Raw genomic sequence first — 14,405 nt, forward strand, 5'->3', positions numbered from 1 at the left:
ACATTGCCTGTGTATCTTATTTCCTACTTGCATGCAAAAACTTTTTTTTTAGTTTGTTTTTGTACGTCTGTTTTTAAAACTTTGAGTTCCAAATTCTCTCCCCTCTTCCCCCCCCCATAAGAAGGCAAGCATTTCAACATAGGCCACATGCAAATCATTATGTAAAACCCTTGCACAATACTCATGTTGTGAAAGACTAACTATGTTTTGCTCCTTCCTAACCTATCCCCCTTTATTGAATTTTCTCCCTTGACCCTCTCCCTTTTTGAAAGTGTTTGTTTTTGATTACCTCCTCCCCCTGTCTGCCCTCCCTTCTATCATCCCCCCTTTTTATCTTCTTCCTCCTTCTTTTCTGTGGGGTATGATACCCAATTGAGTATGTATGGTATTCCCTCCTCAGGTCAAACCTGATGAGAATAAGATTTACTCATTCTTCCTCACCTACCCCCTCTTTCCTTCCTACAGAACCGCTTTTTCTTGCCACTTTTATGTTACACAATTTACCCCATTCTATCTCTCTCTTTCTCCCTCTCTCAATATATTCCTCTCTTATCCCTTAATTTGATTTTTTTTTTTAGATATCATTCCTTCATATTCAATTCACCCTGTGCCCTCTGGCTATATGTATGTGTGTGTGTGTGTGAGTGTGTGTGTGTATATACACACACACACACACACATATATATGTATATATAAACACACCTTATTCTATACATACATACACACACATATGTATATATACATACATACACACACACACACACACACACACACACACACATATATATATATATATATATATATATATGCATATTCCTTTCAGCTACTCTGATACCGAGGTCTCATGAATCATACTCATCATCTTTCTATGTAGGAATGTAAATAAAACAGTTCAACTTTAGCAAGTCCCTTATGATTTCTCTTTCTTGTTTACCTTTTCATGCTTCTCTTGATTCTTGTGTTTGAAAGTCAAATTTTCTATTCAGCTCTGGTCTTTTCACTGAGAAAGCTTGAAAGTCCTCTATTTGATTGAAAGTCATATTTTGCCTTGGAGCATGATACTCAGTTTTGTTGGGTAGGTGATTCTTGGTTTCAATCCTAGCTCCATTGACCTCTGGAATATCATATTCCAAGCCCTTTGATCCCTTAATGTGGAAGCTGCTAGATCCTGTGTTATCCTGATTGTTTTTCGACAATACTCAAATTGTTTCTTTCTGGCTGCTTGAAGTATTTTCTCCTTTATCTGGGAACTCTGGAATTTGACAACAATATTCATAAGAGTTTTCTTTTTGGGATCTTTTTGGGGAGGTGATCTGTGGGTTCTTTCAATTTCTATTTTACCCTCTAGCTCTTGAATATCAGGGCAGTTCTCCTTGATAATTTCCTGAAAGATGGTATCTAGGCTCTTTTTTTTGATCATGGCTTTCAGGTAGTCCAATAATTTTTAAATTATCTCTCCTGGATGTATTTTCCAGGTCAGTGTTTTTTCCAATGAGATATTTCACATTGTCTTCCACTTTTTCATTCATTTGATTCTGTTTTATAATATCTTGATTTCTCCTAAAGTCACTAGCTTCCACTTGCTCCAATCTAATTTTTAAGGTAGTATTTTCTTCAGTGGTCTTTTGGACCTCCTTTTCCATTTGGCTAATTCTGCGTTTCAAGACATTCTTCTCTTTGTTGGCTTTTTGGAGCTCTTTTGCCATTTGAGTTAGTCTATTTTTAAGGTGTTGTTTTCTTCAGTGTATTTTTCAGTATTTTTTGGGTCTCCTTTGGCAAGTCATTGACTTGTTTTTCATGGTTTTCTCGCATCACTCTCATTTCTCTTTCCAATTTTTCCTCTACTTCTCTAACTTTCTTTTCCAGCTCCTTTTTGAGCTCTTCCATGGCCTGAGACGAGGTCATGTTTTTCTTGGAGGCTTTTGATGTAGGCTCTTTGACTTTGTTGACTTCTTCTGGCTGTGTGTTTTTGTCTTCTTTGTCACCAAAGAAAGATTCCAAAGTCTGAGACTGAATCTGAGTGTGTTTTTACTGCCTTGCCATGTTCCCAGCCAACTTATTTGTCCCTTGAGTTTTTTATCGGGGTATGACTGCTTGCAGAGTAAAGAGTACTTCCTTCCAGGCTTGAGGGGATGCGCCACTGATTTCAGAGCTATTTCTATACAGCCAGCTCTTCCACACCACTCCTCCTTCCCCAAGAAACACCAGCCTGGACCTGACTCAGATCTTAAGCAGGCTCTGCACTCCCACTCTGATCTGCCACTTAATTCCTCCCACCAGGTGGGCCTGGGGCCTAAAGCAACTGCAGCTGTAGTTCTATAGCTGCACCTCCCCCGCTGCCCCTGGAGCAGTGGCCAAACCACAAACTCTTTTCAGTCTGTCCCCAGGAGGTTTTCCCACTAATCTTCTCTGTTTTCTTTTCTGTTTGTGTGTTGAGAAGTCTGGTAACCGCCACAGCTCACTGATTCAGGGCACTAGAGCCTGTTCCGCCTGGCTCCCGGTCTGGTTGGTCCTGCTGCCGCCAACACTGGGCTCTGCTCAGCTCTGCTCCCAGCTCTGTGTGTGATAGACCTCATCCAGGCTGTCCTGGGCTGGATCCCTGCTTCCCTCTGCAGTTATAGAATTTGTTCAGAGCCATTTTTTATAGGTTTTTGGAGGGACTTGGCAGGGAGCTCACACAAGTCCCTGCTTTCTAGCTGCCATCTTGGCTCTGCCGCTGCTTTATTGTGTTTTTAATAGGAATAGGTGTTTTATTTTGTCAAATGCCTTTTCTGCATCTATTGACTTAATCATATTATTTTTGTTGTTTTTATTATTGATATGGTCTGTTATGCTGATAGTTTTACTAATATTGAACCAGTCCCACATTCATGGTATAAATCCCACCAGGTCCTAGTATATTATTTTTGTGATATATTTCTGTAATCTTGCTGGTATTTTATTTAAAAATTTTGCAATAATATTCATTCACAAAACTGGCCTTTACTTTTCTTTCTCTGTTTTAGCTCTCCCTGGCTTAGGTATCAAAACTGTATTTGTGTTATGAAAGGAATTTCATTGAATTCCTTCTTTACTTTATTTTTTCAAATAGTTTATTTAATATTGGGATTAATTGGACATTAAAAGTTTGGTAAAATTCACTTGTAAATCTTCTGTTCCTGGAGATTATTTTAGGCATCTCATTGATGGCTTGTTAAATTTCTCTTTCTAAGATAAGGTTATTTAAATAGTCTATTTCCTCTACTGTTAATGAGGGTGATTTAAAGTCTTCTAAATATTCATCCCTTTTGCCTAGATTGTCGGTTTTATTGGCATACAATTGGGCAAAATAATTCCTAATAATTATTTTATTTTCATTTTCATTGGTGGTGCCTTCACACTTTTCATTTTTTAGTACTGGTAATTTGCTTTTCTTCTTTCTTTTTTTAAAAATTAAATTAACCTAGGGTTCAGCTATTTTATTCTTCCATAAAATTAGCTCCCACTTTTATTTATTAATTCATTTGTTAATTTGCTTTCAATTTTATTAATCTGTCCTTTGATTTTTAGGATTTCCATATTTGGATTTTTTGTTCTTTTTCTAGTTGTTGGGCTATGTCTTGTTCACATTTTTTCCCTTGACACTTTGCTTGTAGTTGTTTTGACTTCATCTTCTTTTGAGTTTGTGTCTTCATCTCTGTTATTACTATAGGAGATTTTTATGGTCAGGACTTATTTAATGTTTGCTAATTTTTTATCCTATTTCTTGATTTGGAACTTTATATTCATGTTGGGTGTTGTGCCCCGGATGGGGCTGGAATACACTGTCTCAAGCTTCAGGCTTTTTTGCATTGCTATTTTCAGAGCCAATTCTCAGTATTTGGAAATTTTTGGTGCTTCTATTGCAGGGCGATATAGGGAGAGATGTGATCTCTCCTCCCCTCCTCTTCACTCTGATCCTTGGTCAGGAAGAGACTTTGATCCCTTGGGATTACAACTGATACTGCTCTTCACAACCCCCCTACCCTTGGGACAGGTAATAGTACTGTTCCTTAGGGTCCCTGATCCTGTGAGGCCAGAAGTGATACTTCCCCTAAAAGCATCCACTTCCTGACTGAAAGTTCCCCTTTCCACCTTTGAACTGTGATCCAGAAGTGGGTATAGGCAGTGGAGTTGCCACATATTTGCTCTTCAGGGCTCTCACTCCCTCTTGCCCAAAAGTGCTCCTTTTTGCACTTGAATTATGACCCGGAAGTGGAACTAGGCAATGGAATTGCCAAACAGCCTTGGGTCCTGCACCCTGCGCTAGCACAGGGGTCCCCTGTAATTTCTTTCTGACTAGTTTCTGGGTCTGCTTACCATCTCTGACTTAAAAGCTCCCAAAGCTGCTACTGTTTCTGTTCCCCTGCCCCCAACCTAGTCCCACCACTGCTGTTTCACGCAGGTGGGCTCTGTGCTCTCTTCCACTTCCATATCACAGATCTCTCTTTACAACCTTCTAAGTTGTCTGGGTCTAGAAGAACATCTCACTCTGACCTTTGGTTGGCTTTGCCACTCCAGAATTTGATTTGAGACCTTATTTTAAAGTTTGGAGGGGGATGTTGGGAGAGCCATATTGAATGTTTTTTCTACTATGCCATCTTGGCTCTACCCCCAGAAGTCTGAAAGTCTCATTTTCATGATGCTCCACATTATTTGTAGCAATTAAATCTATTTTAGAAGAGAGATGAGTAACATAAGGTGACTTCCACAAGATGACTAGATTCTGTACTAGTATCTTAGAGGCCCCCTAAAATGGAAATTCTAACTAACATTTGAATTGAGATAATGATTGTCTCACCTTATATAATTTTTAACTTATTTAATTTTTAAGATTTAACTTCCCCTTAGGCCTAGAAGAATAATTCCCTTGGGTGTTCTGTGTGTGTTCTATGTAAGAAATATCTAACCATACTATACTATATCTGTTCCACATACATTTGCCCGTTTGCCATAATTTCTGGTATTAAATATAGCCAGCTTTCTAAGCCCTTTTCCATTTCATTCCTGCTGGAAGCTCATTTTTTTCTGTCATTTTACAATATTTCAAGAGCATTTTATACCCAGCATATAATTGGATTTTTCCATAAAGATGTCATGCCATGATACACATACAAATTCCCCTTGTGACTAACTGTTTGGGCAACATCAACCATCAGAGGATCTGCTAAGATATTTGTCTTGAGTTTTTGGAATTTTGCAGATAATTAAGTTTATATAATAATTCAGAAGAGCATTCTTGAATTGGTTTTCAACATCTGTGAAGGTTTTGTGTGTGTGTGTCTGTGTGTGTGTGTGTATGTGTGTCATTTTAAGACATAGTAATGGCATATAATCAATCAGATAGTTTCATTATTATCTGTTAACTCATATTAAACTACATAAAAACATATGATTTATCTTTTTAATCCATTATAGTTTCTTCATGAGGAGGAGTGTGGTACAGAGGCATGAGAAGAAAAGGGTGCCTAAGAATTAGGAAGATCTGGATTCAAGTCCCACCCCTAGCATATACTACCGTGTGACTCTGAACAAATCTCTTATCAGCTCAGGGCTCTGAGCAACTCCCTAAGATGATGAGTTGTACAACAGTTGTTCATCTCCAAGTAAGATTTGGTAGCAAGATTTTTCTTCCTGGTAGTTCCACATGCCATTAAATTACAGATAAATTTATATACATATATATGTACATACATTTGTATACATGCACACATGTACATATGTAGGGAGAAGAGAGAGAAAGAGAGATTGAGAGAGAGAAGGGAGGAGGGGGTATGGTTTTTTAATTCCCTTTTTATCACATTTTCCTTGCTAAATGGAACTGTTTCTGAAGTTCTCTTAATATCCATCCAAATAACATCAATAAATTCAACTCAGCATGTGTTTATTAAACACGTGATATTAACAAAAAGTCCTATGCTGCGGCCTCCCTGCTTTCCAGGAGGTGACATTCTCCATGTTGAAGGGCTAGTAGGCACACCATCTGTGAACTGAGCAATAAATGTAAAATTATTTGAGAAGAGATAGAAGACTAATAATAACAATGATAATAATTAAGATTTATATAACACTTTAAGGTTTGCTAAATGCTTAATAAATATCTCCTTTGATGCTTACAACAACCGTGGAAGATATCCCCATTTTACAGATAAGAGAATTTGAAGCCACCAGAAGTTTAGTGTCTGGGGTCACATAGCTAGGAAGTGTCTCAGCCTAATTTTGAATTCATATCTTTCTGACTCCAGGCCTAGTACTCTATCCCGTGCACAATCTAGATGGTTGAATAATGGAAAGTTTTATGATGGAGACAGCACCTGAACTAAAATTTGTAAGAGAATAAGGACTCTGACTCATAGATTAAGAAAATATACATTACAGGAATGGGAAACACTTTGTTCAAAATGATGGCAGCAGGAGATAGAATGTTGAGTTTGAAGAATGTTGAGTTAGAAGTTCATCCAGTTTGGCTGCAATGTGGAATACATAAAAGTGAGGGAGGGTCAATGTTAAATTTCTGGAAGGTAAGTTGGAACCAGATTGTGGGTAATTTTAAATGCTGGTCTGAAGAGTCTGCATTTTATCTTAGCAATAACAGGAAACCACTGAAGATTTTTGCATGTGTGTTAGGATAATTGTTTTAGCAGCTGTGTATGGGATGGATTGGAAAGAGTAGAAACTGGAATCTTGGAGATCCATTACAGACTAGTGCACGTAAGAGTTAGTATGAATCTGATCTAAGAGGAAGGGTAAAGGAGTAAATAAACAGGAGGGTAATATGTAGGATCTTGTGCAGATGAAATAGATAAGATAATTTCAGATTGGATTCAGAGTATGGAAAAGAATGAAGAGTCAAGTGTGACTCTGAGAGCATGAGGGACTAGAGTGGTGATGATTTCTTCAACAGAAATAATGATATTTAAAGGATGGTCAGTTGAAGTTTTGGAAGAAAGTGTTGAATTCTCTTTTGAGCATACTATCTGATAGATTGTGGTATATTAGCAAAATATAAATGTTAACTTAATATGGTGCTTTGGGGATTTTTAAACCAGTATCTTATTGAATTAGAATTGAGAAAGATACAGCTCATTTGAGGCTCTGTACTATATCAATTTGTATAAGAGGGATACAGTTTAATACACAAATTAGATTATATTCTGGAAACTAACAACAGGAATCAACCTACAGTAAATTGTATGTTGGGACATAGCAAAAGCAATATGCATTTTAAAACTTTTTTTTTAAAAAGTATATTAGTTTTTTCCTTATGAGTACAAAGCCAGTGTACTACCTGTGGATTATTTATGTAATTTCAATTGTCTGCTTGAGGAAGTAACTTAAAGATTCTAATTCCTTAATTGAAATAAACATCCTCTCTAAGTCACTGTATCTTTGCATTTCTGTACACTTCCTATGTGTTTTATGGATCCGTTTGCTTAGAGCCAAGAGTCTTTCTTTCCGTTAGAGCTGACTTCAAATAATATTATATCGGCTCACCAGTGTGTCCTCACAAACTGCTAAATGGTCAAGATCGAGTCTGAAGTTTGTTGTTGTTCAGTAATTTTCAGTTGTGTCTGACTCTTTGTGACCCCATTTGGGGTTTTCTTGGCAAAGATATTGAAGTGCTTTGCCATTTCTTTCCCTAGCTCATCTTGCATATGAGAAAACTGAGGCAAACATTAAACGACTTGACCAGGGTAACATACCTAATAAGTGTCTGAGGTAAAATTTGAACTCATGAGTATGAGTCTTTGTGCCTACAGGTCTTGGCATTCTATCCACTGCACCACCCAGCTCCTCTCTGGAAATTAACATATGAATCCATGCTTTACAAGTTTTCAAAAGGGACAACTGGAATTCTCCAACACCTATAGGCCTGGGCTATTAATTATGATAATACCAGAGCTTACCACAAGGTTCTGCAGCTTGCCCAGGGAAATCTTTCAAATTGTTAACAGACTAATCCATCTAGGATAAAACTTTATTCTGCCAACCTATCTGTAGGTGGATGGAAACGTGTATTCCCTGCTGTATAATCCTCTAAAAGGATGTCCTGGAGGTAGAGAGAATGGGAATGATTCTTTGAATTGTGTTGTTTCATTCTTACATTTCAGCTCTAGAGTTCCCTGTCACTAGTTGTATTGCAACAGAGTAAGAGGGAACCCTAAAAGGTTTGCGTAACCTCCCTAAATTCAGCACCTTCACACTGACATAATGCTCTTATACTTCTGATTGATAAAAACAAAGTAACAGGGATCCTGTCTGGCTTTTAACTTTGAATTATAAACCAGATTGTAATTATAATTTCATATAATTCTTCAGTCATTTTCCAGTCATGTCCCAGTCTTTGTGACCTCATTTGGAGTTTTCTTGGCATAGATATTGGAATGGTTTGCTATTGTTATAAATCCTTATAATAAATCTATTGATCAACGTGTGTTAGAACAGCAGCTTCTCTAGTGATTGGGTGAGTGTCTTAGACTTACTACACAGTTCTGTGTTCTGCTCACCTTTTGTTTCCTTCTGCAATATAGGATCCTAGATCTAGATATGGAAAAGGAACATTTTTGTTCATGTAATACAGATGGTCTTCATTTTCGTCATGTCTTTGACCCCTCTGTTTGCCTGGGCAATCCTATTGAACCCTTTTTAGACTGGCTTTAAATGCATAAAATCAGCCACATAGGATTGCAAAAGAAACTAATTATAATGAAACGCAATTAACAGAATATAATCTTAAATGTTCCTGAACCCCGGGGTAAGAACCCTTAGTCTAGTAAGGTTAATCCCCTCATTTTTATTCCCTGATGAGGAAACCAAGGGCCAGGAAGTTTAAATGACTTTCCAAGGTCACACAGGTTTTAAGCATTTGTAGTTGAGCTATGACCCGGGTCCTATACCTGCAAAGCCAGTGATTTTCCATGTACTATACTGTCTTCTAAAGCTACTGATAGAATCAGAGTGCGAATTTATGCTTTTCTATATGGGTGTATTTATAAGTCCCACTGACACATTCAAAAAAGCATCAACTGCTCCTCATGTCATGGCCAATCATTGCCACTAGGCCACTGCATCAGGCCCCCTGTACCAGAGTACCCCAAATTTGAAATATCTTGTTGAACCATAAAACAAAAAATCATGATTCTCCCCTGAATTGACATGCTTCTAGAGTTCAGCAATAAAGGTTAGGTGCTTTGTAAAAATAATTTGCATTTAACTTCCATCACTTATCCCCCAAAATATATTTCCCTAAACAACTGGCACCTTCCTGTTATTCAAAAGTTTTTGTTTTTTTTTCCAAGAAGGAAGTGAGTCAGTAAATACATATTTATTAAATGCCTGCTTTGTCAGTTACCATGCTACGTGCTGGAAGAGGAAAAGGAAGAAACAACCAAAAGGAAAATGGCTCTACAATAAATAACTTGAGCCCTTTAATAAATTAAAACTCGAAAAGCTCTGTTGTTCACTGATGCAGGCCTTCTTTCTATTAGGATGACTTGTAAAACCTTTATGCCTTTTATGAATTTTTGTGGCCATAACCAAATAAAAAATCATTACCTGGTGCCTGATGGGCCCCTTAATGATAAGTGTCTCTGAGAGTAGCTAGGATGTTTTGATGACAAATGTTGCCAGGTCTTTTGGAGCACCTGTAGGACCTATAAGACTTTGCGTTCTGCCAGCAGATAAATTTTAAAACCTAGGATCACCTGCACACCACAGTGAAGCACAAGAGAAGCTCTCCAGGGGAGCAACTGAAATATATAGGTCAGAATTTAAATGGCTAATATGCCAAAGTATTAGCCAAAAAAAATGGAAAATTCCCATCTCACCATTATGCCCAAACATGGGGATATCACATTCCATTTATCATAAGTGGGGTTTAAATAAGTGTCAAAAATCAGACTCAAAGCATGGTAGTGTTATTTAGACTAAAAATTTATTGATGAGTGTAATTGCAATACTGGGTCCATCTTGAGAGTGACCAACACTCTGATAAGCTTTAAACAATTCTAGGCTTTTCAATTTGCTACTTCTCTTGAAGAAAGCTTCCAGTATGCTAAAATGGGAAAATTTTAAATAGATGTTTTACTCTTTCTCTTTCTCTCCTCCCTCTCCTATTCTCTTCTGTGCCTTGTATCTTTCTCTTGTGGACTACACTTTGACCTTCATATCAAGATGCTCCAGTGGATTTGATCGTCACCGGCAAGACTGGGTAGACAGCGGTTGCCCTGAAGAGGTATGTAGGTCCCTTAACAACCCAAAATCAAAGCATGTAGGGATGTGTTTTCTTATGTTGTATAGTGGACTTTAATGGAGAGAACCACTAAAATTCAGATTTTTTTTGGTCTTAGTCTTTAGTTCATAAGTTAAAGTTCAATAGGTTTCATGAAAAACAACGCCATATGAAAGAAAATGATTATTCATGGATTTTAGGCATAAATTCTCTGCCTCCATTTTGAAGGGGATCAATTAATAAACATCTATTAAGCACCTATTATGTGCCAGATACTGTTCTAAAAGCTAGGAATACAAAAAGAGTCCTTGACCCCAAGTAGCTTACAATCCAATGGGAGAGATATTGTGCAAACAAATATATACAAAGCAAGCTATATACAGGGTATATATGAAATAATTGGCAGATGGTATGCATTAGAATTAAGAGAGGTTAGGAAAGGTGTCTTGTAAAAGCTAGGATTTCAGTTGGGACTTAAAGGTAGAGTTAAGGAGGGAGAGCATTCCAGGCATGGATCTCCTGGACTCCATCCAGTAGCCAAATGGCCTTGTAAATATCCTGCTGTGACTTGAAGAAAATAATTCCGTGTTTTCACATTTTCCATTGGGTTTTAAAGAAGAGATGGTAAACCGAAGTTGTGACTGTGATTTAAAAAGTCATAGATTATTCATTTTTGACAGACATCCAAAAACCAAAAAAAAAAAATAGTGCTGAAAGACCAAGTGATGAAAGAGGTTAAAAAACATTACCTCCCAGAGGAAGTGACAAAAAGACAATATATCCATTAAGGCCTGGAGCAATAGATCTTCGAGAAAGCCATTAAACTCTAAGGATCATATTGGTGCCCCTTCTTCAGTCAGATTACGTCTAAAATTACATTCAGCCTGGTGTCAGTAGTGATATAATTTAATCCATTTCCTGATCTTTCAAAGGAATAATTATTCTTCCTCTGTATTGTTCCTGTCAATGAAGACAGGAAAAGGGACAACACCAAAATAGCAATTGATAAAAGTACAGCAATATTTCTAGAGGGATGTTTGTATATCATTGTAAATTCAATTAAACAAAAGTGCCAAATGTCTATATGTGCCAAGCTCTGATGGGTGTGGGTGTGAGTGTGTGTGTGTATGTATATATGTATGTATGTATGTGTGTATGTGTATGTAGGTATGTATGTAGAGATACATACACAGATACATACATATACGTATACATATCCTCCTAAGCTAAAGTATTGAAGTTATCTATGGTAGTGATTAGTTATATTTCTTTTTACCTTATTTCATAATTTTAATGAATAAAGTATGTAAATATTGTCCTACTCAAAACTGTATTCTTCATATATTGGCCTTAGATCTATTTTCTTAGGTTCTTGATTCATACAATTTATTTCTACAATAAAATAATTTCATCTGATAAAAAGTGTTCACTGTTAATTGATTTTATTTTTTGTCTTCGTCATCAGTCCAAAGAGAAGATGTGTGACAGCATAGAGCCAGGTGAAACATCTTCCCAGAAAACCACAACCCAACAATCAACAACTACACAATTCAGGGTTTTAACTACCACCAGAAGAATAACTTCACCACAACTACCAACCAGCCTCCCCACAGAAGGTGGTAAACCTCTGATTTATTTTTTGGATTATGGTAGTATTTGCTGAAGTATAATTTTAAAAGGAAAATTAATTCTTAGTAAATCATGTTTTTCATTGTTTCTTTGTAATAGAAAAAAAGGTGTCAGGAGAGTGAAATGTCTTCTAGTTTCCTTATCTTTGTCTTTAAGACTTAGGTGGAACATAATTTTTAAAGGGTTTGTTGGACCATTCCATTCTCCATTCCACAACAGCTAATTGTCTTTCCTAGACTCTCTAGGGCTAGAACAGGACTTTGCTATTATAAGATAAGGTGAGCCTATGTCTGTCAAGTTCCCAACAAGTCTGTATTTGGAAAGCAAAAGAATTACAATCTAAAAGAACCTAAATCTAATATTTGAGATGATTATTCTCTATTAGCAAGTCAAAAGGATTAATTACCCTACTTCACACTTCATATATATATGATGCATCGTGTGGGTCACAAATTAATGGGAGATTTAGATCCTGCTCTCAGAGAGACAAAGTGACTTAAACTAAAATTAAGGGCAATGAAAGAAAAGTGGGATTGGGCTGCATATGATATTATCCACTTCTGAATTTCCTTGTGTATTCTCCTGTAATTTGATTAGAAAGATTATGATACTTGAGTAACAAAAAAAATGGCTCTAAGGAAGCTCAGAATATCCTTCCCTATACCCTTACTTTCAGAGTCATTGAAATGTTCTTGTTTGAATATGATATTAAATTGATATTCTACCTTATTTCTCTTCATTGAGTTTCAGCTGGGCATGAAAATGACTAGAGCAAAGAGAATTGGTACACAATTATGAAATATGTGTACGTCTTTTTCTGAGACCAAGATATATGTTGCTCTTTGTGTATTGACAGCACAGGGAACCTAAATTGTTCCTGTCATTCATATCACAGGGTAAAAATAAGGAATTAATAGATTACTAAGTTAGCAGTTACCCATAGCAGTGAATACTGTCTAGTTCCATAAGAAAGAGAAAGACCATGGGTACCATATTAGGGGTCACTTTGTCACACATCCTAGTGTTCAAAGGTTTAAGTTAAATATGTCCCTGGGGACAAACTTGTAATCTTAATTGAGTTGACCTTCTTTTCTGCCAAGATTTTAAGAAATAAAATAAAGCCACACTTAAATAGTAAAGTGTCACTGTTGTTAGTGATTGTAGAGAAGAAAATATATGTCATAATAAATTACAGGTTAATGGAAAGATCACTGGATTTGAACTTGAACTTCAATTCAAATCCTACAACTTAACACTACTGCTTTCCCTTAGACCTTTAACATTTTATCCATTTGAAATAAATGGAATGTTGGCTTTGCCATTTACATACTTGTGCAGTTTTGGGCAATTCATCTCACTTCTCTGAGATTTTTTCTTATCCATAAATTGAAAATGCAGGAATATATGACTTCTAAGGAATATTCCATCTCTAAATTCCATGATTCCATGATCATTATAATCAATATGATTTACCAATGCTAATAGAATTGATCGGTCTTACAGTATGTATAATTTGTATAAATTTACTGAATTTTATATCTTGAAGGAAGCTTGAAGGTCATTTTTTCGGCCATTTTGGGTCTTACAAATTAAACTGAATCTATAAGAAGTGAAGTGACTTGGTCAATACCACACAGTCAAACTGGGGCAGTGCTGAGATCATAACATGGTAATAATTAATAATGATGATAATAAAAATAACCCTAATCTAACTCTCAGTGCATTGTTCTTTTAACATTCCCTACATGTAATGTTCTGTGTATTGCTTTATGCATTATGTGCACTAAAACCTTTGCCTTTAGATTCTTAATCAGAGTGTTATTTTTTATGATTATTGTAAAGCATAACCTGAAAAATGGCCACCACCTCATGTTGTCACCTGTTTAGGCCAGCCTCATTGAATTGGAAAGTGACTCCTCAATGAAATAGTGAACGCTAATCATGTTACAGCTAAGTCAGATGGTAGAATAATCCTGTTAATGAGATTTATGATATTGTTAAGGGAAGCTTCCTGTTGTAATAACTTTGAATTTCTTTTCCAGATGATACCAAGATAGCTCTACATTTAAGAGATAATGGAGGTAGGAACTGATACTTTTCTTCATAAGCAATGTTAATAGGTTACTTAAATATAGACTAATCTATTTCATTCATCTTAATCAGGAAATTGAACAGCTCTTGAAAAATGTAACCACAGTTTGTGCTTTCATTCTCTACAACTTTGCTTCAGAGGCATATGGCAGTAGGCAGGAAGGGCGAAGCATTCTATCAAGGTAGATGAATTTTGACTTCTGTCCTGGGCCATAACTATTTAAGATGAAAACAAAGCATAATCAAATCAAATGTTCAGTTGTTGCTTGAACCTAAGTACTGTTGTGGATGATTTCAATATGGATGAGTTGGTCAAGTTTTATACTTTTGTTGACATAGCATCAGATAAATGTAGTGTACGTATAGAGCTATCTAGAGTATGGTATCCTATTCTTTCTCTCTCTCTCTCTCTCTCTCTCTCTCTCTCTCTCTCTCT

General features: G+C 36.5%; 1 protein-coding gene across 1 annotated transcript in view; it reads left to right on the top strand.

Moving 5' to 3' along the window:
- PLXDC2 (plexin domain containing 2) overlaps positions 1 to 14,405 on the top strand; it is a 518,063-nt gene that overhangs the window by 447,897 nt on the left and 55,761 nt on the right. The window contains exons 10-12 of the mRNA XM_036758389.1: positions 10,192 to 10,252; positions 11,715 to 11,865; positions 13,921 to 13,959. Of these exons, the coding sequence (XP_036614284.1) occupies positions 10,192 to 10,252; positions 11,715 to 11,865; positions 13,921 to 13,959 (251 nt within the window). The remainder of the gene's footprint in view (positions 1 to 10,191; positions 10,253 to 11,714; positions 11,866 to 13,920; positions 13,960 to 14,405) is intronic.

The sequence above is a fragment of the Trichosurus vulpecula genome, chromosome 5, assembly GCF_011100635.1.
Source record: "Trichosurus vulpecula isolate mTriVul1 chromosome 5, mTriVul1.pri, whole genome shotgun sequence".
NCBI lineage: Eukaryota > Metazoa > Chordata > Mammalia > Diprotodontia > Phalangeridae > Trichosurus > Trichosurus vulpecula.